This window comes from Condylura cristata, unplaced genomic scaffold (genome assembly GCF_000260355.1).
Source record: "Condylura cristata isolate star-nosed mole 26May11 unplaced genomic scaffold, ConCri1.0 scaffold00001, whole genome shotgun sequence".
Lineage (NCBI taxonomy): Eukaryota > Metazoa > Chordata > Mammalia > Eulipotyphla > Talpidae > Condylura > Condylura cristata.
The window spans coordinates 6,814,524-6,841,688 of record NW_004567102.1 but is presented as its reverse complement, the minus strand read 5'-3'; the positions used below and the strand labels follow the sequence as shown (position 1 = coordinate 6,841,688).

The 27,165-nt window shown below is 36.4% G+C and overlaps 1 protein-coding gene across 1 annotated transcript in view; it reads left to right on the top strand.

Annotated features, from left to right (window-relative positions):
* Positions 1-27,165, top strand: part of KIF6 (kinesin family member 6) — a 378,140-nt gene that overhangs the window by 79,656 nt on the left and 271,319 nt on the right. Inside the window, exons 5-6 of the mRNA XM_012720329.1 lie at positions 5,607-5,716; positions 21,077-21,206. Coding sequence (XP_012575783.1) covers positions 5,607-5,716; positions 21,077-21,206 — 240 coding nt within the window. The remainder of the gene's footprint in view (positions 1-5,606; positions 5,717-21,076; positions 21,207-27,165) is intronic.

The window sequence follows — 27,165 nt, the reverse complement described above, 5'->3', positions numbered from 1 at the left end:
AATTAATACTGCTATAAAGAGGAATCCCACGCGTATTATATACATCATTTATTGAGTGAATCCAAGTGTCTGTTGTCTTACCAACATTTAATACGATATATAATACAAATAGCATGGTAGGGAGGAAGACTTATCTTTTTATAGTTGGAAAAATTGAACCTCAAATATCATTCTCCTGGTCCTTGTAAATAGCTGATTTGGAGTTTCCTCACAGGTCTATATGATGTCACATACTGTGCTTATTATCACTATATATACTATCTCTTTACCTCAGACTGACTTTATATTGTTGGTGGTATTTGAGCAAATTCTCCACAATGGGTCAGGTAGTTTCTCTGAGTTTCATTTCTCTCCTTTATGAAAGTAGGCATTACACTGTACTAGATGATTTCCAACATCCTTACTAGTACCAGCAGTTCCTTAATTTTATTAAATCTGTATAACAATTGCCCTAACTAGGTCAGTGTAACAGTCATACCAAAATATTTCAACTGTATGCTGTTTGCATTTTGAATTGCAAAGATGAGAAGAAATAGCTGAGATCTGCATAATTCTAATTTCCATCCATAAAGTAGCAATTACCCATTAGTTCAGCTCATCTCTCACTAGCTCAAACATGCCAAGTCTGCATGCCAGAAAATTTGGAAAAGTAAAAGTTGAGTATAGTATATATATATATTGGGTCCAAATCTCTTCTTTTCATTTACTCATGTATTTCTGACATTAGCTATGTTATTTTGTTCCCAAATTTCACACGCTGGGGATATAATTTCTAATTGTTCTTCTTGCCATGGCCTGATGTGAATCCTGTTGTCTTGTAAATATCATGAAATTAGTAGAGGCAGACCTGATTCAAAGAAAGTGTACTACTTAAAGCATGTGACCTTGGGTAGACTATTTAATGTCTCAGTCCTATGGAGTTACTGTGGAGACTGTTTAAATTATGGTCCAGATCTTTCTTGGCACGTAGTAGATGCTCCATACATGATAGTTTTTGCTACAACAATATGTATGTGTATATTATATGTATATGTGAATACACACACACATAATTTCCAAGTGATCCCTGACCAATTTCAGAGAATCCTTTGAAACTCAGGACAAATGAAGCCAATTACCTTCATTAAGTTTAACATAAAAAAAACATATATTTATAATAGATTTCATATATAGAAAATACATTTGTCTTTTTAAATTTCCTCTGTAGTTACCAAAATACAGTTCTAAAAACCTAAATGTTTTCCACACACAGACTCTCTTGGGCTCATTGTTTTATGTTTGTAATTGACATTACTTTAAACCTCATTTCAGTCTAAACAATTCTAAAAATCCTTTTGGAGATGGAGCAAACCTATTGACCAATGTATAGCCAGCACGACTCTTTGTATATAGACACATTTCCAAGATGAGGTACAGACACAATCATTATAATTAAACTGAATTGTGTACAAACAAGTCTGGGGCAACTTGCGGTTTGTCCACATTACATAACTGAAAAATGCAGACAGGTATTCAGATGCCCCAAGATGATTGACTTAGAGAGCCACATGGAGCTCTCTGGAAGTCTTTAAGGAAACACCTGACTTATGCTAAGTGTTTATTTCAAGATAAAGTAAGACCCCAGTGCATCGTGAGTCTTTGATATCTGGGAGCATGATAGGAGTACATGTTCAATGATTGTAAAGGAAGAAAATTGATTCCATTTATTTTAGAAATCTCTGTTTATTATTTTTGAGTATTGTGAGGTTCTAACATTTTTGAAGGCAGGAAGGAAAGTTGTCTGCAGGAAACATGTGTTACATTATAGCGTGGCAATCCTAAACACTGAAATTAGTCTTATAAGGAAAGGTAGCTTGCCATATAGCTCAGTAAATTTTAAATGTATTCCTATAAAAGTACAGAAAATACAGATACTGGAGGAGCCAAAAGCATTATTCTTAACTCCGGGCTGTTTTCCTGACTTTTAATGATTTTCCTAATTTCTGGAAGTAGAGTATTTCAACTACCAACAAACATACAAGGTAACTGTTCACTCTGCCTTTCTTTTCCTCTCTTATTTTCACACACTAAATTCCCCTTTAAAAGACTTTTAGAAAAATCATAAAACCAGCAGCAGCAATCACAATAAAATCAGTAATCCTTTCTTGGTGCCTATTGTGGCCCACATGTTTTTGATAGGATTTTATTTATTTAGTTACTAATTTATTTTATGTATTTTAAATATTTTTAATATATTTTTTGCATCGTCCTTAATTTTCATACATTGTATGCTTTATCCACTCATGTCTGGTCCCCACGGACTTCCCACCACCAGTTCACCCATGTACCATCACCATAGTCCCTTGTGCTCTTCCCACCCTTTTCAAGCTATTTTCTTCTCCACACCCCTGAAGAATGTCTCTGGATATAGTCACCTGTTGATATTGATATTTACTTTGTTATAATTGTTATTTTTCCCCAATCCCTTGTTTGGGTCCCCTACAATCCTCCTATAAGTGAGGCATCTGGTATTTCTCATTTTCTTTCTGGCTTATTTCACTGAGCATGATCCCTTCCAACTCCATCCATGTTGCTGCAAATGGCATGAGTTTATTTTTTTTGATTGCTGAGTAATATTCCAGTGTATATATACCACATCTTCATCAGTCATCTATTTTTGGACAACTGGGTTGTTTCCATAGCTTACGTATTGTGAATTGTGCTGCAATACACATAAGAGTACAGGCACGCTTTTGAATTAATGTTTTCATGTCTTTTGGGTAAATGCCCAGAAGTGGAATTGTTGGATCATATGGGAGCCAAATTTTAGCCATTTGAGGAAATTCCACACAGCTTTCCATAGTGGTTGGACCAGTTTTCATTCTCACCAGCAATGTAGGAAGGTTCCTTTTTCTCCACATCCTCGCCAATTTAAAATATAAACCCCAATATTCTCCTTCATAATTTAACAATTATTAATTAAACATCTGAGAGGGTACAAGATAACTGTTACAAATGATAGATCTAATATCTGAAATTCATTCTGTGTGATGCTAAAATGAGCTCACACTGTATGCTAAAATATAAAGCCTTAGTCTGTGGGATATTTCAGGTATGTTCAGGTAAGTTTTAGAGACATTTTTTTTTTTTTGCTCCAGAGGTGATCCACATGGTGTGGTAGACCTCCCCTGTCTCACCTGCTGTTCCCCTCATCAGAGTACCTCATTGATCTACCTATTCTGCTCCTCATTCTGTATCTGGTGAATCCTCTCACTGTCCCTGCACCTCTGACCTGTACCCCAGTTCTGTATGCATAAATAAGTAAATAAATCTTTAAAAAATAGATTTATTTATTTAGGTGTACAAGAGCTGGGGTGCAGGCCAGAGGTGTGGGGGTGGTGGCAAGAGGATTCACCAGAGACATAATGAGGAGCAGAACAGGCAGACTGACAGAAATACATTGCTCAGGGGAGCAGTGAGTGAGACAGGAGAGGTCTGTTGTGCCATGTGGGTCAGTTCCCTGGCCAGGGATTAAACTCAGGCTGCAATAACTATTGATAAGTTCATAGGACTGCATCTTAAAGTAACCTCTTGTGGCCCTCCCTGGTGGCGCAGCAGGTTAAAGCACAGCACTGAGAAGCTTAAGCCACTTCCGCATGAGTTCGATTCCCGCCTGCCCCGGAGGTGACCACATGGCGTGGCAGACCTCTCCTGACCCGCCCGCTGCTCCCCTCAGCAGTGTACTTCATCGATCTGCCTGTTCTGCTCCCCACTCTGTCCCTGGTGAATCTTCTCACCCTCCACATCTCTTGCCTGTACCCCAATTCTGTATGAATAAATAAAATCTTTAAAAAAAAATTAACCTCTTGTGCCTCCAGAGGGGCCCTAAAATAATGTTGTTTTAAACAGCATCTTGGGGTGATGCTGAATGATCTCTGGTGGTCATGAGTATGTTCTGAGAACCTTACAGAGCAGAGCAGTATATGCGTTGACTACAGAACACCTTTTCCAAAGGCATTTCATGGAGTGCTTTAGGAAACACTATATTAGATGGAAGAGCACAGAGTCTCTCCAGTGTTTATATTCTCTGATACCTATACTAAGCCAAGCGACAGCCTGAAGAATAATTTTGAAATGGTGCTTTTACTAAACCAGGAGATGATTGTAATTAATAGGTGATTTGTTGATTTGCCAGAATGGCAAGTCATCCACATCAGCAGAGTTTACAGCATTTCTTGGAACAAACTTGGTCCAGGATGTCACCTTCACAGAAGAACAGAATGTGTAGTTGCAGCTGCAGCTGGAGAGTGACTATAGACATGTGCTGTCTGCCAGTTACCTTGGCTTTTCATGTATCATTTTGTTTCTATGAAATAGTAATATCCCTCTTTGAATAGTTAGAGCCATTTGAGGATCATAGAAGACTATTATTTTAATCTAAAGTACATATTTGGATTCATCATCTAACATCTTTATTTTAATGACTATGGAAACAGATACCTTACATGGTAGGGACTCATAGCTCACAGGGCTAGGAAACCAGCTTTGGATTTGTTTTCGCCCCTAGCACTATGACTTGGTCTGCTTTCCCTTTGAGTAGTACCTGTTAAATAGACTGTATTGGGTACAAGTGAGAATCAATTAGAAAAGTCATGCTAAGCAAACCCTCTCTATTAGTATCCTCTCTGACAATGGCCTTTCCATAAGACACAAATATTTTCTCATTTTATGAAAAGCAGAAGCAGTATCATATTTACAGGGATGGAAGCTTTTGTATTTGGAGAGAACAAGAAGATGCTATTATATGATGTTTTGTAGTAGAAACTGAACGCAGTTTTTCTCGAGAGCTGAAAAAGTTGCTTATCTTACTTATTCCAAAGGGACCGTGGGGTCTTTTTGTCTGTTAGCAGAACTGAAATGTGTGTAAGAGACCTTGACCTTTACCCTAATTACAATGATTCCTATGTCACTGAATTTCATCAGTAAACCACAGAAAATACGTCTCCCTTATTAATACCTAAATATCTTGACTTGCCACTTAGGGCATGCAAACTAGCCTGATTATGCAATGCACCATTAATGTCCATACTTCCTGCTACCTGGTTGGTCGGACTATTTCTGTCCCTTGGAATTCACTTTCCGTTACCTATTTATGTCAGCAGAAAAAGTTTAATATTAGAAGGTAAAAAGGAACTATGGTTAAAGTTGGAAACTCTTTCACTATTGAAGGTTTAAACCAAACTAACAATAAGTTTATTTTTTCTTAGTGACCTTTTTTTGGGGGGGGGTCTGGAAAGTAGAAAATGGTGCACTATGCCATTCTGTAACCAAGATGGCTTATTTTAAGTGTATATTGACTTTTTATGTATAACGTGGAACCAATAAAAAATAACAGACTGAAGTTTCTTGTAATCATGGGTGTTGGCCATTAAAAAAATAAAAAGAAGCCTTCATGCATATGGTAACTGGCAACTTGAAAGTGTCACGAACTAAAAATGTAAACCATACAAAATGAGAGAGAAAAGGAGAGAAGCTGTGATGGAACTTAGTGATAAATGTGCTCATCTTTTTCTACACTGAATTGTGACCTATAGCCATTAAATAACATCTTTCCCTTTTCCAATCAGGACAGCAGCAAAATATATACAACGCACATTTCCTACTTGGAAATCTACAATGAATGTGGTTATGATCTATTGGATCCAAGACATGAAGCCTCCAGTTTGGAAGATTTGCCGTGAGTAGCTTAACAACAAAGAATGGGAGAAAATTAATCTCAGATGTTCCCTTCAATTGTTTTCTTTGAAACTTTGTATGTGTCTGGTCTCAATCGTAATTAGCAAATACTGGATAACAGAATATTTTTGTAATGTAATGGATTTTTTTTTTCAGTTGTGACACATAGACAGCAGTGATGGGAACTAAAATTGCTGGAAACTCATTTCTTGAGAAAATTTCTTTTGGAGTTGGAAAGTGGCTGCTGAAAAGATTGATGGGATATGACAGTACTACTTTACTCTTGCCACATAAAACTCCTCTAATTGTGGCCTTTCTCTGAAGAAGGTATTCAAATTAGGGTTCAACCAGCAATAAGAGAATCTGAAAGAGAGAAAATAAAACTTCAGTTTTCCCCAAATGCTTCTCTGCTGTTCTAAAGACTAACTTTGACAGTCATTTGGTTAGATTGGTACTGATTGTTTCATGATTGAAATACAGAGATTTCAAAACTTATCTATGAATGGAATAAGTTACCCTGTCAGCATTTATATAGCATTACTCACTGCTTTTTTAAATATCGTCCTAAATTAGACCTATTAATCAGTAACAGTTCATATAGTTTTGTCCAGACATCTTCATATATAAGAAGTTGCAAGAGACAGAAAGTATATTTTTAATATTATTAAATATTCTAAAACAATTTTAAGATACATTTTAATTTTCTATTAAAAAAAAAAGGATCAGCAGCCAGATGCTTACTTTAATTTGCAAAGGGTATAAGAAAAAATAATAAAGAAAACAAATCTTATTCTTCACATCACCTTTATATGTTTTACTTGTGTTGATTGAGAGTTTTAGTTATCTCTTTCCTGCTTGCATTATTCACTAGAGGAAATTACAGCATTGGGTTTTTGTTGACACTCTAATATTTCCATAAGGAAAAAGAAAAAGGGAAATTTACTAACTCCATGGAAGCAGTTAGCCTTAAAGAGATCATTGGAATTAAGTTTACAAAAAGGTAAAATTTTCCTTAAAGGAAAGATGAGGATAGCAACATTGAAGATGTGAAGGTGTGGTCGGAATGGCAGTGCTGAGGTGTGACATGAATAGCAGGAATCAAGGAGGCCAGCTTCTGAGTTCTTTAGCAACAGACTTTTGGTACAAGTTAGATCTCTATTGTGACAGGATTCTAATTTTCTAGCCTCCAATTTAACCAATATAACTCTAGGCTAAGTCTTGCTTAAAAGTGCTTTTAACAAGTGACATCTACAACCAAAGTACTTAAAGCCTGCTTAACAGTAATCCAGAAATGAAGGGCTTGGCTGTGATGAACATGCTGAAAAAGAGAAAAAGGAAAGCACCTTGGAGTTGACTGGGTGTGAAAAGAAAGCCAGTCACAGAAGACTGTCCCTCTCATTTTATTTATTGAGGCAGTTAAACCCAGAGACATATGACTTGCCCAGGGTTTCAAAACTAATTGGTTAGCAATAGAGCAAGGATTAAAAAATAGACACTCATTTTCATGCAAGAATTGAAAAAACGCTTTAAGATTTTACCTTAAGGTCTAGAGAATTATGTATTAGAATTAAGGTCTAGACCTAAAAAGGTGACTTCCATTCAAAAACTTGATTGGTTGGTGGAAAATAGCTGCAAAAATAAATTTCCCAGCTGTAGGAAGTATGACTTATTTGTGTTTGTAGTCTCTCTCTAGGCCCAGTGAGACCTTAACCTATTTAAAAAAAGTATGTTGAAAGCACCTACAAGAATCTCCAGTATCATGACTACACCCCAGATGTCATCTTAGAAATTAAGAGCTCTCCAGCCCTCACTAGTGGTGCAGCAGGTTAAAGCCACTGCAACATGAATTCGATTCTGGCCAGAAGGGTGACACATGGTGCTGCAGAAACCTCTCCTATCTCACCTGCTGCTCCTCTCAGCAGTATGTTTCAGTCAGTCTGTCTTTTCTGCTCCCCACTCTGTCTCTGGTGAATCTTCTCACTCCCTATATCTCTGCCTACACCCCAGTTCTTGTATACATAAGTAAGTAAAAATAATTTTTTAAAGACTCCCATATCCCTGGGCCATACCCTGTTTAATTCAAATGTATTAAAAGCTTAAAATTCCAGAACAACTCAAGAACTTTTGGTATGGAGATTATAAGATTTGACTGGCATGAAATCTGCTGATTTTCTGAGGGTTTGAGAGGATTTACATTTTACTGAGATAATAAATGGATGTAACTTTTTTTGTGCCTAAATTGAATCAAGAGTATACACTGTTAATCTGGTTGCACACACTTGAACTGGGTCAAGTTTGAAGTCTGAAAGCCAATTGGCCTAGTTGACTGGTTTCTTTGTTGGGAGCTGGAATGCCCAAACACTGAATACCATCCAAAAATAGTAGACAAACTCTCTGTTGAGCCTGGTTGCCTCTTGTATTCATCTATTTGTAGGACAATAGCAATGTACACATTTGATCTCTTCCACAACTTTTCCCCGGGGACTAATTAACCATGTGAGATCAGATTTGACGTCATTTTGGCATTATTCAGTAATCCCCTCAGGAGTGGTTTCCTCATCACTGAGTGTCTGTTCCCTCCAAATCACCTGCTGAGGTGGGTGCTTTTTCTCACATGCACGCTACTTTTCTGTCTCTTCTTCTTTTACATTCGCATGAGTCCCACCTCTCTGCTATTACTGAAACATTTGCCTAGTGATGCCTTTGGACTGTTTATAATGATATTAGGGCACTGGATTGAATTTGACTGCTTTGTGCAAATGTTGCTATCATTGTTAGCAGTGAGTTTTTAGACTAACACTAAAAGTGTGATCCATAAAGAAAAAAATAGAAAAGTTGAGCTTCCCTAAAATTAAAGCTTCTGCTCTGGAAAAATTCTGTTAAAAGAGAAAAAGATAAACCAGAGGAGAGAAAATATTTACCAAACACTTTTGGACTTAACTCTAAAATACGCAAACAACTCTTAAAATAACAGTGACATAGGAAAAAACCCAATTAAGCAACAAACAAAAGATACTTCACCACGGAAAATATATAGATGGCAAATAAGTATATTACTTTGACAATAAAAAGAAATGAGCTATTATGCCTCCAAAAAAACATGGAGGAAACATAAATGTGTATTGTTAGGTATAAAAGCCAGTATTAACTAAATTACATAGTTTAGGTTCAACTATATGACTCTGGAAAAGCAAAAGTGTAGATACAGCAAAAAGATGAGTGATTGAGGGGGTGATGAGTCAAGGAATGACCTGGGGGCAGTGAAACTATTCTGTGTGATACTGTAATGATGAATGAATACATGACAGGCATTGGTCAAATTCACAGTATTTGCAGCATAAGAAATGGCTCCTAATGCAAACTATTGACTTTAGTAAATAAAACAACAATAAAAAGAAATGAACTCTTGAGATGTTTGACAACTTGGATGATTCTCTAAGACATGATACTGAGTAAAAAAGTCAGTTCCAAAGGTTTTATGCTATATGATTTCATTTCTGTAATGCCCTTTCTTGCTTCTTCTTTCCCTCCTTTCCTTCCTTCTGTTTGAGGTAACATTTGTTTACATTGTTATTTGTGTTTTAGAGATACAGGATTCTCCAAATAGGATTCTGGAAATAGGTGATATTAGTTTCACTAGATTTTGGAAAGGAAGTTGGAATGGTTATTACAAGAGCAATGAAGGGTCTTTGTGGAAATAATGATCCATTCTGTATATTGATTATGGACAGATACACGGAACTACCCATATGATAAAGTTGCATAAAGTAGACACACACACAGATAAGTGAGGACAAGCAAAACTGGAACATCTGAATAAGAACATTGAATTGTATCAATGCTAGTGCCCTGGTGTGATATTTAAGAGTTATGTAAGATATTGCCAGTGGGAAAAAGTGAGTAATGAGTACTTGAGATCTCTCTGTACTATTTCTTACACATGCATGTAAATCTATTACCTCAAAATAAGAAAATTAGATAAGTATATACATTTTTGGCTGTACATTTTTATATAGACATTGATATACAAATATATGCATATGTGTTTTAAATATATTTTGTAGTCTAAATGAAAATGGAATTTCTAATTTTGAAAGCTTCTTATGTCATATGCTATCTATAAAAGGGAGAGAGTTAGAATTTAAGTATGTCTCTTGAGGTGAAATCATATAACTGCTGGTCTTAACAGCAGGGAAAATAGTACCTTACTTTAGTGTAATTTTAGTATTCCTAAATAGAGATGCATATTCCATTTGAGGTTCCAAAGATTGTTATGGTTATTGTTGCTTGAAAAAAATGTCAGCAGATTCCAGCATACAGTATTTGAACTGTTGGCTGTATGTTTTTTGAATAATTTGTCATCAAAAGAAAAAAAGTTGGGAGATGTTAAATTTAATTCATCGCATTTCCGGTACCTACTACCAGACAGAAAGCATTGCTGAGCATTGCTGGAGTTACAAAAAGATAAATGCACCTTATCTGCCCTCACACGCTATAGTCATAGAGTAATTGAAATTAATCACAAGCATTTATTGAGATGCAACTCTCTTCACCGTACTGTGCTAGGCCTGGAGCTTATTAACATAATCTTTGCTCTCTTGGAACCATAGCAAAGTGGGTACAACTAGTACCAAATAGTGTGAGGTAGAATGTGAAAAATATCTAGGAGAGGTAGGAAGAATGATGGACTTAAAGGAAAAAATAATTACATCAAGTCATGTGACCAGGAAAATATTCATAGAGGAGGTTTCCCATGAAATAGTCTTGAGGGAATAGGTAAAGCTAATGGTGGGATGGAATATCACATTCATGTGGAAATAAAAAAGATGGATTTTGAAAAGCAAAGAACTTGTACTGTTGTAGTCTAAATGAAAATGGAATTTCTAATTTTGAAAGCTTCTTATGTTGGACTAGAACCCAGAAAAGGAGTAGGTGACAATGTTGCCCTTGGACATTTTTACTCAAGGGCACATAGCTAAATTGCATTTTAGGGAGAAAAATCAGTAGTGTGGGGCTGGAATGAAATGCATGGAAATGAGGAGGCTTGGGGAAGTTATTTAGCCTGTTTCTTGGCAATGGGAATAAAAAATACAGGCAGGATTTGGAGATTTCATAACCAGTGGCTTGAAATTTAACAATATCAAAGAATCACTCAGAGTGATTGCCCAAATGCAGGTTGCTGGCCTCCACCACCAGAAGATTTAAATATCTTTTAATAAGCCTCACAAGCAATTCTAATGCTGGTGGTTTGCTTTAGTCCCTTCCTTCACTTAAGAACAGAGTTCTGGCCCTCCCTGGTGCCCCAGCGGGTTAAAGCACAGCACTAAGAAGCTAATGCCACTTCCACTTGAGTTCGATTCCCCCCTGCCCTGGAAGTGACCACATGGCGCGGCAGACCTCTCCTGACCCGCCCGCTGCTCCCCTCAGCAGTGTACTTCGTGGATCTGCCTGTTCTGCTCCCCACTCTGTCTCTGGTGAAGCCTCTCGCTGCCCCTGAGCCTCTGGCCTGTACCCCAATTCTGTATGCACAAATAAATAAATCTTTAAAAAAAAAAAACAGAGTTCTTTTGAGAGGTACCAGAAAACCTCACTTCTCCAAAGAGGAAGAAGATACACACTTATAGTAAGCTTGTCTGCATGCAAGGGACTTTATACACATTATCTTATCTAAGAAACTAGGTATTATAGTTTATGTAAATGAGTAAACTGAGGTTAACATAGATTGTGGGATAGTTGCCCACGATTGTGTCTCCGAGAGCTAGATCAGGATATTAACCTCAGACTGTCCAACTACTGGCAAATCTGTGTTGTGTCTGGGGAGTTCTGTGTTATATCTTGGCATTCGATCTGAGCTCTGAGCGACTGCAGTTTCTGGGTTTTTTTATCTAGATGTCTGCAATAGTTAAAGCATCTTGTAGCACCAAAGCTTTTGAGTTCATTGCAGCTCTGTTGCATCAGACACTGTGCAAGGCCATACCTGACCTCAAAGGGCTCCCGTCTAGTAGAACAAACTCAGATTGATCATTTTAATCTTACACAGTTAGTTCTGAGTTCTCTTGGGGGCACAAAGAAGGGCGCTGATTTCAAATTAGGACTTAGGCGAAGATGGAAGGAAAACTCCACCACATGATGCTCTTTAACTGCTGCAGGGGGCCCACTGTTACTAATCAGTGTCTTCATGTGCCCAGTGCTTTTCTCCCATTTCTCCCAGTAATTGGATCAACTGTCTGTATCTTGTCAAATGCTGCTTGCCCCAATTCTCTTGTTCAGAATCTATTGTTTCCTTATTTTAGAGAGACTTTGGAAGCCTTCAGAAATGAATTCCTGCAACTTCTGCCTCCCAACTCCCTCTCCCATTCTCACTTCCTTTCCTCTAGTGTCAAGGGACACTGTCCTTTAGAGGGCCAATCTTTTCACTTATGCTGCAGACCTCTTTGCATCAAACCCAAACCTGCACTTTTTCATGTAAGCACTTTATGTTTTAAATTTTTGAAGTTATGCCTTTAAAGTTTTTATTCCTTTAGCTTTTACTCCTACCTATTGTATAATACTTTCCATTTGTGTTATTCTTCTGGCCACATTTTTCAGACTATTCAGTCTGGCTGACCACCTATGATCTTTCAGTATATATCTAACTCAATCTAAGAAGTCAATCCTAGAAATAACCCAATTAGAAGAAAAAAAAATAGATCTATCACAATAGTAAAAGAAGGTAAAGTAAGAAATTTTCAGGAACTTTGTGATAATGTTTTGGGTAAGGGGTATAAGAAAAAAGACTAATGGAGAGCTACTAATCTGGCTCTGGTGAAAGTATGAAGTCAGTTCTTTACATATTAATGTGGATATTCAGTGAAATTCAAGCAAAATTTTAAAGATGTTGATAAACATAGTTTCCAGAGTTTATCTGAAAGGATAAACAACCACGAAATGTTTGAAAAATAGAGAGCAGAGGAAGGATTAAGTGACAATGATTGTGTTATGCCATTTTAAGATTAGATGAAAAAGAGAGAACAGATAAATCAGAATCAAATCCTATGCTATGTCACTACTAAGTGTAGAAGAAGAGTTATTCAGTCAGCAGGACTGAACATTTTTGTTAGTGAATTAACTAACAGTTGACCAATTTACAGAGGCTGAACTAAATAGCGTGTCCTTTGGTAGCCAGGGCTTACTGTGAAAGTTCCAGGACTTTATCATGTGACTGAGCCATTCTTAGCAGGCTTTAGTCCTCATTCAGAATGCCCTGTAACCTTCAGTATCACATTCACAGTGTGGAAGTGAAAGAAGAGGGAGCTGGCCGAGGTTGCCCTTTGTCTTCCCCAGAAATTCTGTTCACTGACTTTTGTTGTCACTGGCAAGAGATATGTCACAGCCATTTCTAGTTGCAACGGAACCTGGGAAAGTCCAGTATATTTCTTAAGAATCCCTTAAATAAGACTAGAGGCTAAATGTTAGGGATTCGGAGGCGAGGAGAGGTGCCACCCATGTTGGTAAGCAGCACTCTGGGCCACAGGTAGTGATCTGGGTGGGGTATCAATGTCAAATTCTCACTGCCTGACTTGCCCACATCTCAGAATAGTAGAAAAAAAAATATCATCCTCTATATTAAAGGCTATAACATGCACACATTTATAATTTTACTGCAAATCTGCAAAATATACGTAAATTTATTTGAAGAAAAAAATTTCAGCATACCAGTGACCTTCTGATGGGACTTGAGAAAATTTTTTCAACTAAAAATTTTTTCAGACTTTTTCACAAGAAGCATGTTTACTTCATTACTTGAAGCATTAATAAACTTTAAAGTGAAAATAAAAGCAAGCAATCTCAAAATTTGTCAAATGCAATTAAATAAATGTAGAAAGTATGAAGTGATTTACCTGGCAGAGGAAGTGGTATAGTTATCTCTTGCCTCTTGATCTGTCTTTTTCTACAATTTCCCCAAATGTGGGAGTCATCTCTCTATTGATAATTATAAAGTGATACGTGTTGGTGATGGGAAACGCTCGCTGAATTTAATATAATACAGGAGGTGATCTTATGGGGTTAGTAGCACTCTCAAATTTGATCATAGTTGGATATAATTTTAGAATAAGAGAAAATAGCTATGAAAATATTTCCGTTATATGTGCTAAATCTTAGTGAAATAATTAAATGATAGTAACCAATAAATAAATGAGTATAAATAACCATCTGTGCTGGAAATGTTGGCTCCCCTATACGTTAATTGCACTTCGTATGATTCTGGTCTTGCCTGTCATGAATGACTCTCATTTTGCTTTTGCATTTCCATAGCAGTAGCCAACATCTTCCAGTTCTGTGTCTTCTTTTAGTGATGACAGTTTTCCTAGCATATGGAAGCAGAAGTACAGTAAGCAGAAGCTTCTTGAAAGTCTGAAGATATTTCCATATGGGCACTAGACACCCCTGAGTCTCATAGGATACATTAAAAAATTCAGACCCTTCAATATTTCTATTTTATTCCTTTTCAGATGGGAATAAATCATCAACAGGTTTTAGCACCTCTGAAATAGCAGAGCTTTGATAGTAGCATGATCTCAGGGTATTAGTTAAGTTCTTTGGGAAAGCAGATGAATCAAGGTTAAGCCTAATGTTAATTAGAAATTAGAAACAATAATATTTAGGAGAGGCTGTTTACCAATTTATGTGAAAAATTAATGTGAATAAAAAAACAAGTATTCACAATGATCACTCAGAATATTTTACAACTTTGAATTTGGACTTGCCCTTTTTCTGATAAGTGCTTCATTGGATGCTATGCAAATATTTCTCTTTTTAAGTCTTAATTTTTTTACAGCAGTTTTTGGTTTATAGTAAAATTGAGAAGAATATATATATATATTTTAAAGATTTATTTATTTATTATTCATTGTTGGTGTTGTAAATATTATTGTTTCTAATTTCTAACTAACATTCGACTTAACTGGGGTACAGGCCAGAAATGCGGAGGGTCAGAGGATTCACCAGAGACAGAGTGGGGAGCAGAACAGGCAGATTGAAGAAGTACACTGCTGAGGGGAGCAGCGGGCGGGTCAGGAGAGGTCTGCCTCGCCATGTGGATCTCCTCCGGGGCAAGCAGGAATCCAACTCATGCGGAAGTGGCTTAAGCTTCTTTGTGCTGTGCTTTAACCCGTTGCGCCACCAGGGAGGGTCGAAGAATATATTTTATGTTTTTTTATTACAAATATTTTCCATATTTCACCACCTTCCCATTACTATCTTACCTTTCATTGTTGGTGTTGTAAATTCTGTGCGTTTGGACAAATGTATAACACTCACTGTTATAGGTAGATATTTATATATAAAATATTATGATACCATAGAATTTTCACTACCCTAGAAGTCTCTATTCTGCCTAGTGATGCCTTCCTATTGTCACCCTCTGGCAATTACTGATCATTTTACTGTCACCATTGTTTTGCCTTTTCTTAAATGTCATGTTATTGTCATAGACTATAGAGTTGTTACAGGCTGGCTTCTCTCACTTAGAAATATGCATTTATATATATGAATGTGGAAGTCTCCTCCATGTGTCTCCCTATTCATTATTCCTTTTTAGTGCTGAATAATATTCCATTGTTTGGCTGTGCCACAGTTTGTTTATCCATTCACTAACTAAAGGTCATCTTAGCTGCTTCCAAGTTTTGGAAATTATAAATAAGTGCCATATACAGGTTTTTGTGTAGACATGTTTTTAATTCCTTCAGTAAATATGAAGGAGGTAAATATGCTGAGTCCTATGGTGAGAATATGTTTACTTTTGTAACAAACTGCCAAAGTGTCTTCCAAAATGCATGTACTACTTTGTATTCCCCTGGCAATGAATAAGAGTTCCCTTTGATATGATCATGTGATTTTTCTTTCTTAGGTGACTGATATAGTGGATTATATAAACTGATTTTTGAATGTTATATCAGCCTTCTATTCCTGTTATGCATCACATTAGTTTGGGTATATAATTCTTTTTATACATGGCTGGATTTGATTGCTAATATTTTATTCAGTATTTTTGCATCTGTGCTCATGAGAGATACTGGCTTTAATTTTCTTTTCTTCTGTTGTTTTGGTCTGTTTTGGTACTAGGGTAGTATTTACCTCATTGAATGAGTTAGAAAGTATTCCTTCTGCTTCTATTCTCTAAAAGAGATTATGAATAATTTGTATAATTTCTTTCTTAAAACATTTTTACGAAACTTGATATTGGTGGTTAAATTACCTTAATTTACGAAATGTCATGATTATTTATATTCTTACTATCAGCAAGAAGATATTTTAGATAAATATGTTAGATAAAAATAGAAAGAAAAAAATTTGTTGAAGTGCTAGCGTTTTCAAAACATTGCAGTAGTGGCTATGTGTAAAAATTACTCTTTACTTTTGTAAGCTGTCTAGGTTAAGACCACCACACCAAAAAAAAATGTATTCTAAATTTATAAAACTTCTCAGATGATATGTGTCAACTGTTCATATTTTATAACATAGAAAATTATTTAGATTTCCAATCAATCTGAAAAAAATATCTACCTTTGAAATTGTTAAAATGCAGGAAGAAGAGCATCCCTTGCCGACTTCCCCTAGAATTTTAAGTCTTCCTTTCTCCCAAATCTCTATCACAGATCGCCTCTGAGACTTTATGCAGGAGTAGCGAAAAGTAGTTCAAAATTGTTGAACCATAGAATATTCTCTTTATTGAAATGAATAGTGGCACTGTATTTATAACATTTCAAACATACCCAGACATTAGAAAACACTGGTGAAAACTCTTCCATTTCAGCAGGCCTGCCTGATAATAATATTACTCTAAGTCAAGGTAACTAGACAGGGCTACCTCTAGTCTTTAGGGCACCTTCATTCGCATCATTCAAAGGCACCGTTGGGACTCTGCCTGGTGGCACAGTGAGTTAGGACACAGCACTGCAAGCTAGCCGCAGCTGCTTCAGTGCCAGTTTGGTCCCCAGTCCTAGAGGTGAGCTACAGGGAGCAGCAGACCTCTCCTGTCTCACCCGCTGTTACCCTCAGCAGTGTATCTCGTCGATCTGCCTGTTCTGCTCCCCGCTCTGTTTCTGGTGAAGCCTCTTACTGCACCTCTGGCCTGTACCCTAGTTCTGTATGCATAAATAAATACATCTTTAAGCAAACAAAAAAAAAAAGGCACCCTTGCAATCTGTTGAAAACTTTTCATAATATTCTGGTTTTGTTAGAGGGCACTGACTGCCCTCCGACAGACAGGTATCATAATAAATATGCAAATCCATAATGTAAATTATACCCTTAACAAACACATGGGGCATTTGCAAGTTGGAAAAAAGTGGAAATTGCCTTAGTAACATTTGTCTCTAACATGGACATGAGAAACCAGATTCATTCCCATAATGCCTGGAAAGTTTCTGTTCAGTAAAGTGGTGGTGTTGGAATGTTAGAGGTAGGATGTGGGATGAAGAGGTGTCTTTTCATTGATGGCTTCTATTATTGAGACAAGAGCTTGGTAATTGCTCCTTGTATGTCTTCCAGTCAGTTAGAAAGACTCCACAAATTCCATCTACTTAGCCAAATGGAAAAGATTCTCTGTTTACAGAGAAAACACAAAGCTTGCTTCTTACCCATCATTAAGCAGGCTGAGTATACTTAGCAGAACTTTTCCACTTAGGTGTCCAAGTTAAGGCTATCAGACTTTTTGCTTGAAATTGAAACATGTTAGAAACATTTTATAAGGAAAATTGTTCATGGACCCTTTCAAAAACAATGAAATAGTTTGGGTTTTTTCCACCTTGCAATTAAGATATTTATTTAAAAAATACTAGTAAGTCTTCATTCAAATCCATAAAAAGTATAGTCAGAAGACTAAGGATTCAGGAAACAGCTATTGATTTGTGAAGGGATGAAGAGGAGAAAGGTCCAGGGAAGGAAGCAACTTGATGAGAAAGTGTAGCTAATGTTTCTTATTTCCTCCAATTTTGAAAAATCATTCTAACAGCAGGGGATTATAGGACATTCTCACTCCCACATTAATCCACCTAGGCAAGAGGTAATAAGTGTGCAGACAAGACTTAGGGTAGGTTTCTCTGAGCAAAAGCAGCAGAGTGGGTGGGGCACACGTTAGCTGCAAGGCTTAGTGCAAAAGAGATTTTCAGTAAAGACAGACAGGGCAGTAAGGGAAAGTCCAAAGCCTTGTGCCCAAGGGGTTGGGTCAAAACCAGGAAAAGAGTCTGAAGAGAACTGGCACAAGAGACCCTTATTGGAGAAAGTTACACTATAGGATTTTCCAGAAAGGTGCCAGAGGTAGAACCTTTTATGGGGTGCCCACAGATGAGTGCTACCCAGGGAGAGAGAATGAAAGCTGCCAAACCAGTCTGGATACCAATCTGCATTTTATTTTATTTATTTATTTTTTAGACTCTTCAAAATGTCCAGGGGCCAGAGATCAGAAAATAATGAAGAAACACTATCAAAAAAGAGTCAGAGAAAAGCTTACTGATAGGCTACAAAAAACAGCTTGGAAGTTCTACATAGAAACCCTGGGAGCATATGCATATTGTATGTTGATAAAAATGACAAAGCTATACAAGTACCTGGAAATAAATATAGAAGTATAATAGTTCTGAAGTAGCCCTATTGGAGATCAAAGACTCTGAATAAGTAAGAGGAAGTAGTTTAGCCAAAGGCCACTGATGGCATTTCACAACCACTTTGTATCTCATGATTCTGACTAAACTATATAAATATGATCCTAAATCAGTGACACATTTGGGTGTCTAATAAGTAAACTCTCTTAGAATTCCCTACTTGCTTACTTGCATTTTTTTTTATTTCAACAGAGTAATGGTGATAATCTATGTATATATCTATTAGTATATGTATGGTGTGTCTTACTGTCACTCGGATTTTTTTAAGTTGAACAAAGATATAAACCCCTTGCTTTAGTAGATCCATAATTACAGTTAAGCTTTAGTTACTGTGGCTAGTTATTGTGGCTTCATTTACCTATTGGCTGCATGGTTTCAGGTAGAAAAAAAAATCCCATGAAAGAGTAGGCTTTTAAGAACTCAAAGTGACCTGCCTATTAGTAGATGTGGTTTGGAAGGCACTTCAGTGACAACATTGAGACAGAGCTGAGTAGGGTAGTCAAGATGAAAAACCAGAAACTCCTTCCTGTGTTTGCATTGTAGGGTGATTCAAGATGAAGTCAATAATTTTCAATTTTGCACACTAGACACCTGGGTCTTTTATAAATTCTAATGCCTAGAACATGCCTAGAACTAAATCGGGTCTCCTACGGGGGAACTTGGCACTGGTGTCTTGGTTAGGTTTCATGCAGCTCGTGTGAGAACCAATCCAGGGGCTGACAGATTTTTGTGGTCCAGTAACAGTCATTCCTGCTGACTCACCCCTCTTTTTTGAACTTGCACAGGATGGTATTGTCCCTGACTTGGTCTTTCACCCATATAATAAATGATTTGTCTTAGAGAATTTGTTTTATCTTTCTATTGAAATGACAGAACTCTCTTCTCACTTTTAATGTAGCATCTCATCATTATTTCATGTCTTTGTCTTCTTCCCAATATTACTTAACTCACCATTAAACCACAATATCTATGGATTTAGAATGAATCCTGATTTTTCTATTCTTAGAGATTTAATTTAGGCAAACTTTCTCAAACATTGCAGAACGATCTTGGTGAAAATAAAATTTAAGGGATAAATTGACTTCCTAAAAATAGAGCACAACTCATCCATTTCAGTTAGAATGCCTTCATGTTTTCCAGGCATTTTTGAACTCAGAAGCATTTTTAATAAGCTCACTTATGAATCTTGTTGAAAAATAAATAAAATGCACTTGTTTTCATTAAGGGAAGAAATCTTTTTCCATCTTAGTTGGTATTGTTAAAGGAGACAAAAAGGAGTCCAAAACTTGGCTCAGGGACACATGATTAGTGACATATTGGTCACAGATGTTCCGGGAGAGCATATTTTCCCCTGTAATTAGTATTTTAAGTGCCCACAAATTACATATGAAAGTCCAGATAACCTCCTTACCAAAAGGAAAGTTGGAGAAAATAAAGATTGTATTTGCCAAGTCTTTATTTTGAAGGTCTTCTAACATATTTTTATAAATAGGCAGGTGACACATGTCCACTTATTAGTTACAAAGGCGAAGTGACACTAAATCATGCCAACCTTTATGTACTGTCATCAATCCCAAATATTTTAAGTAAGTGCAGATACCAGGAAATATTCATTGACCATATCTGTGAATGATAAGATTTCTTGACACAGTTCTCCAGAAGGCCAGGAAGGCAAAGCTTAAGAGCAGATAGAAACTCTGTAGTAGCTGTGCTGCTTAAATCTGTAGACCTTTGAGGCAGAGTATGAGGCATTTGGCCAAACTGTATTTGGTTGCAGAAAGTTCTAAGGGACATCAAGGTGACTATTAACATATAGCACTGGAAACAGGGTTAGGAGTCACCTGGGAGGAAATCATGTTGGCACCACAATGCCAGTTGTCAAAAAGTTATGTAATTCCAGACTTAAGGCTCTGACCTTGAGGATAGTTAGAAGGAAACCATACACTAAAGTAAAAGCAGCAGGACAGACTGCAAGGCATAAAAATGATAAAAGACTAAAATATTATTATAAAACTTCTTGAAAAGGTTTTACTCACATTGGTGAGAAAACTAGACAAGGGGATGTTCCCATGAGATGACAGATGCCTTAGTTTTCATCAATTTAATATGAGGAGACAGCCAACTTGACATATCATAAATTGAAAATGATATGAAATTGAACAAAAGGGAAAATGTCTAAGATTTGCGCATTATCCATATAAGAACTGGAGTTATTACAGAGAAAACAACTTAATTCATTGACATATAAGTAGGTTAGCTATTAGCATTTTGATCAGTGAGAAAACACATTTTAAGATTATTTAGTAATGTGATGATTTTAAAGAAAGATAATTTTAAATAAAGACCTTGTAATATACTTTTAGCCTCAATGCTGTTTGAAAGTATTGTCATGGGGTGTCAGTGTTTGATGCAATCCAGTACTGGTATCTGATATTTATTATTTGATTGTATGAGTTCAAGATGTGATATTGTGTAGATTTTTTTTTTTCGTTTGAAAATTTGCTTTGTCTCTAGTATAATTTTATTTTATTTTTTAATTTATTTTCTTGCATCATTGTTAATTGGGACAGGATTTGATTTATTCCCTCATGTGTGTCCCTGTAGCTCTCACAATACTGTGGTGGTGTTTAGCTTTTTAAAAATGAACCTGTAAGAATTACTTCAGTTCTTTCATTTAAAAGCATCTACCTTATTTTTATTTCTTTCCATTTTCTTAGGAAAGTGACAATATTGGAAGACCCTGATCAAAACATTCACCTGAAAAACTTGTCCCTTCACCAGGCAACCACAGAGGAAGAAGCTTTGAACCTGCTTTTCTTAGGAGACACTAACAGAATGATTGCAGAGGTAATAAACTCTTCTCCACAAGCTTTTTTCCATGTTATAAGGTAATAGAATTTTAGGGACAGCAATGACCTTAAAAGCAATCTTGTCCAAATCTCAGAGCAGAAATAATGATACCTAATCTGAAAAGTGAAGAGACTTTCCCAAAGTTACCCGACTAGTTAGTGTGTAGAAACTGAAATCTAAACTCCTAATTCTTAGACAGTTTTCCGTTTATATTTTAATCTTTATTGTATTATTTTTGTTCATCATTGTGCATGATTTAGAGGTCTAGGTTCTCAGTCCCTCAGATATATGTACCACACCATACCTAACACCCACACACCCATAATCCTTCACCCTAGGCCATTTAACCCCTTCTGCCCTTCATATTCCATCCTTCATGCTCACTTTCTGGTATTCTCAATTCTACAGTCAGAATTTTAGGGTTGGTTTTAGATTGCTTTTGTCTGTTCCTTGGTTTTGTTTTTCTATATGCCACATGTGAATAAAATCATTTGGTATTTGTCTTTCTCTTTATGACTTATTTCGCTTAGCATAATCCCCTCTAGTTCCATCTGTATTGCCACAAATGGCAAGATTCAGTGTTATACAAATTGGTTTTCAACTAACCAGTGTAACTCATTAAACATCTTAGTTATAGAAATTTTGCATAATTTCAAAATTGAAAAACATAGACTTAATTCTTCCTAACCTCAAATCATCCATATATTGTCATTTACTTGCATATATTTCCATGTGTTTAGTGAATTAATGTTTATAAAACATTTAGAAAAATGCATAGAACACAGGAAGTGCACTATACAGTTGTGCCTATTATTACCTGACCTGGGGATACCATCATCATGTGTAGTATAAGTATTCTTTAATGGAATATTTGGAACAAACTTATAATAACCACTATTGATGTTAATTTGACACTCAAACTTAACGGGGCACCTATATTTTACTCTGGAAACTAGCCAGGGGCCAGAATTAACCCATATTGGGCCAGGGTCCCTAACTTCAAACAGTACCTGATTAGAGATGGAGTTACTGATGCTGCAATGATGGCAGTGCTATATGGACAGTCCTTCAAATGAACACCCTACTGTTATTACTGGTAATTTTCTTTTGTAACCACACTTCCAGAGACAGAGCGGGGAGCAGAACAGGCAGAGTGATGAAGTACACTGCTGAGGGAAGTAGTGGGCGGGTCAGAAGAGGTTTGCTGTAACATGTGGGTCACTTCCGGGGCCAGGATTGAACATTGAATTTGCACTGAAGCAGCTGTGGTTAGCCTGCAGTGCTGCATCCTAATCTGTTGGGCCACCAGGGTGGGCTTCATTTGACCTTTTTTTCCCTGCCCAATGTCTACCTTCTGGATGTACATCTTACATATAATATAAATAAATGAACAACAACAAAGTTGTCCACTGTCACCATAACTATTCAACATAGTATTGAAAGTGCTAGCTTGAGCAATTTGGCAAGAGTAGACTTTAAAATTGGTTCCAAATTGGAAAAGAAGCCATAAAACTATCACTATTTGAGATGATATGATAATATACATAGAAAACTCTAATAGTCCACTAAAAAACTTTTAGAAACAATAAATGGCAATCTTCAAATCAAAATACAAATCTGTTCCTATATTCCATATACTAATATTGAGTTAGATTACAAAGAAATCAAGAAAACAAGCCTATTTACAGTAGCATTTAACAATATTAAAAGATCTAGGAATGGGCCCTCCCTGGTGGCATAGCAGGGAGCACAACACAACACTAAAAAGCTAAAGTACTAAAGCACAGCACTAAGAAACTAAAGCCACTTCAGCATGAGTCCGATCCCACCCCGGAGGTATCCACATGGTTCAGCAGACCTCTCCTGACCCACCTGCTCTCCTCAAAAGTGTACTTTGTGGGTCGGCCTGTTCTGCTCCCCGCTGTCTCTGGTGAATCCTCTCATCACACCTGCACCCCTGGTCTGTACCCCAGTTCTGAATGCATAAATAAATAAATCTTTAAAAAAAAAAAAGATCTCGGAATGAATCTAACAAAAGAAGTAAAATACCTATTCAGTGAAAACCATAAGACACTGTTAAAAGAGAAGAAATAAAAAAAGGGAGAGGTATTCCTTCCTCATGGATTGGAAGAGCTAACATTGACCACTTTACTCAAACTGAGACACATACTCACACACACACAGGCACATTCAGTGCAATCCCTATCAACATTTCAGTGGAATTCTTCAAATAAAAAAAATCACTGAAATTCATATGGAACCTCAAAACACCATGAATAGCCAAAGCAATCTTGACAAATAAGGAAATGAATGGAGAGATCATCCTCATAGACTTCTCGCTCAACTATAAGGCTATAGTAATCAAAGCAGTACAATTAAAATAGACACAAAGATCCACAGATTGAATTGATGACCTGTGCTTATATGGACAGAGACTCATGATGAAGATGAAGTAGCCAAGAGTATACAGTAGAAAGATGAAGGTCTCTTCAACAAATGTGTTGGGAAAACAGAACAGCCACATGCAAAAGATTGAAACTAGACTACTGTGTCACACCATAAAAAAAATGAACACAAAATGCATTAAATAGGTGGATGTAAGACCTGAAATAATAAAATAACTAGAAGAAAACATAGGCAAAACACTCCATGATATTGACTTCAGAGATATCTTTAATGACTCATCCTCACTGGCAAGGGAAACAAGCAAAAAATCAACCAGTGGTACCACCTGAAACCAAAAAACTTCTGTACGGTGAAAGAAACTACCATTAAAATGAAAAGACAGCGTACTGAATGGGAGATAATATTTGCACATTATACATATGACAAGGAAATGATACCTAAGTTCTAAAAGGAAGTCATGTAATTCAACAAAAGTATCAAAAAATAAGCAGAAGAGCTAAATAGATACTTAATCAAAAAGATTATGCACATGGCCAAACATGAAAAAGAAATGTTTGACATCACTCACCATCAGGTAAATGCCAATCAAAACCACTTTGAGCTACTACCTCACACCGGTGAGAATGATCATATCAAAAAGACTAGAAGCAAGGGATATTGGACAACTGTGTGGGGAAAAGGGCACAAAAATATCTGAGCCCTAACTGTGGTAGGACTGTAAGCTCATCCAGCCATTACGGAAAGGTTTGTAGAGGTTCCACAAAAGACTAAAAATGGATCTGCCATACAACCCAGCAGTACCACTCTTTGGGTATCAAGCCAGAAGGAGAAAGATAAATACCAAATGGTGTCACTTATTTATAGAATATAAAGAAACCAAATAAAGGGCCAAAGGCAAACTTTAAAACCAACCTTTTGAAAGCTGACCATAGATAGGAAGGGGAGGTTAGTAGGGAAGAGAGAACAGTGGTCTGTAGTGGAGGACTATGGGTGCTTTGGTGATGGGAGCGCTGTGGAGACCATACCCGAGAGGGAAAAAATCCTATACCATCAAAATATTAATGAAGATATAAAAGAATGAAACTCCTTTTAAAAGTAATAAAATAAATAAATTATAGGTATAGTTAAAAAAAAAGCAAAAAAATTTTTAAAGGCACCAACTTTGGTAAAAAAAACTATCAGGTGTAGTGAAAAAGGAGTCCTGGTACAATATTGGTGGGAATGTAAACTGTTATGGCCAACTATGGAAAACAACATGGAGGTTCCTCAAAACATTAAAAATAGATCTACCACATAGTTCAGTATTCCTTTCCTTGGTATTTATCCAAAGAATGCAAAAAATGTTAATTCAAAAGAGCTATATATACTGCTATGTTCATTGCAGCTCTATTTACAACACTCAAGTTATGGAAAACACCTAAGTGCCCAACAACAGATGAATAAATAAAAAAAATGTGCTATATATACACAATAGAATACTAGTCACCTAAAAAGGAGATGGCTTCTTGCCATTTGGACAACTTGGATAGAACTAGAAGGAATTATGCTTAGTGAAGTAAGGAATCTGAAGCATATGGCAGGGGAGAGAGAGGGAGAAGGATCAAAACTGGGTGGGGAGAGCATAAGGGGCTGTGGTGATGGATCACAGGTGCCATGTGACAGGAGAACTACAGAGCCACACTGGAGGGGAGAAATCAAATGTTGTCTTTAAATGAACAGAGATGTACAAAAATAAGAAAATTAATTATAAACAGAAGTCAGGAGCATAAAGAAAGTTTTCCTATACCCCACTAAAAGTCCTGTTTCTCCATCCATAGTCGAACAAGCAGTGCTAAGAGATACAGGTTATAGACGGGGCTTACACACCACCAGACATGAAAAACAGGAAAGTTATCAACAAATACATAAAAGCCACCAGAAAAAAAGTGGGGAAATCTGTCCCTGCCTTAGGTTAAACTTCCTTCAGAAATGACTCTCACATGAGGGAAATTTAGGTCTTGTCCCTAGAATTACATTCATTCATCTTGACTGGGTTAGGGAACACTCCTGGCCTTGGTTCACCATGGCCTCTATTTGCTTAAAAGCTTTGCCATTTGGTATTTCAAAGTTACGCATTAACTTTAGCTCCATGTATATTTTCAGACTATTGTTTTATAAAGTCTAAGAACCTAAAAAAGTTAATCTGTGCAAGCTTTACGTGTCATATTTTACCATTTTACAAAATTCTTCTTACTTACTGAAGACATTATGATGATAGTATCATAAATAGTTGGCACCTGAAGATGTCCAATTCTGATAATGCTGGTTGTACATTATTTTGAAATTTATTATTTTTTCTTAAATGAAACCTGATTTATTATAAACTAAATCTAATAGATTCTGGATATGAGTTTGCTTTTATTTTTTCCTTTGGTAAGATAAGCTGACTTTTATAAACAAAACCTGTTCAATATACTCAGTATTGTAGACACTTTATTTTTTTCCTCAATCTTACTTTATAGACAAAAATTCCACCTTAACGTGTTAAACTGATTGCCCAAATCACACAACTACTTTGTAAGAGGAAGAATCAGGGTTCAGCTTTAAGTCTGACTGCTTCAGAAGCTTACATTCTTTCCTTATACCACATTTCACAAGTATAATAATCAAATTGACATATGTCAAATTTTTCAAGTGAGGATATTTCTGAATTATTTAAAAAGTATTGCAAGTGTTTTAGCACTTTAGTTTATCTCTTAAATTCCTTGAAAGCAAATACATTAAAATGTAAATGAAGAATAACTGTCAATCCATGGAAGTTATATTTTATTCAGTCTCTGAAAAAGCGTGTTTTAGATTACAACCTAGCTGTCAGAATGTAATTTGTCAGCACAGAATGAGCTTACCAGGATAAAAAGAACACACTAATCATTAAAAAAAAAAAAAAAAAGGATATTCGTAGTTTCCCTTTTACACAAAGAAATCCAGAAGTTGCCATGGTAACCAGAAAACATTTGCAAAACAAAGTCTGAATATGTGGGACACCAAGTGGAATGCTTTCCTTTCATATTCTCTCCCAAACCCAGCATTTTAAGGAAAAGTTATTAAGAATAGCTTCAACCTCTTTTTATTTATTCAGAACTCTTAAATACTTTCTGTAATCCTACCTATGTTTTTGAATAAAACCTGACTATATCCTTAGGGTAATTTTTTTTTTTAAGTTGAGTTTCTGTGCCAAAGAGAATAAATAATGTAACAGCTGAACTGTGTGTGACCTGGTGTCAAAGCTCACCAGTAGCAAGTGTGACTTGATACCTTTTTTTTTTTTTGTCTTATTCTTAACATACTTCTATCAGTTAATCAAATCTCGTGAAACCAGACATTCTGCATTGACTATCAGGCACAACATCAGTCCCACCATTTGGAATGTTTTGTTCAGTACTGCCCCAGTGTGACCCAAGAATAACTCGAATTAGAATATTCAGTAAACATCTAAAAAGACAGATTAATTGATTCCGAATCTCTGCAAATGAGCTGAGGAATGTACATTTGATTTTAGCATTATACATGA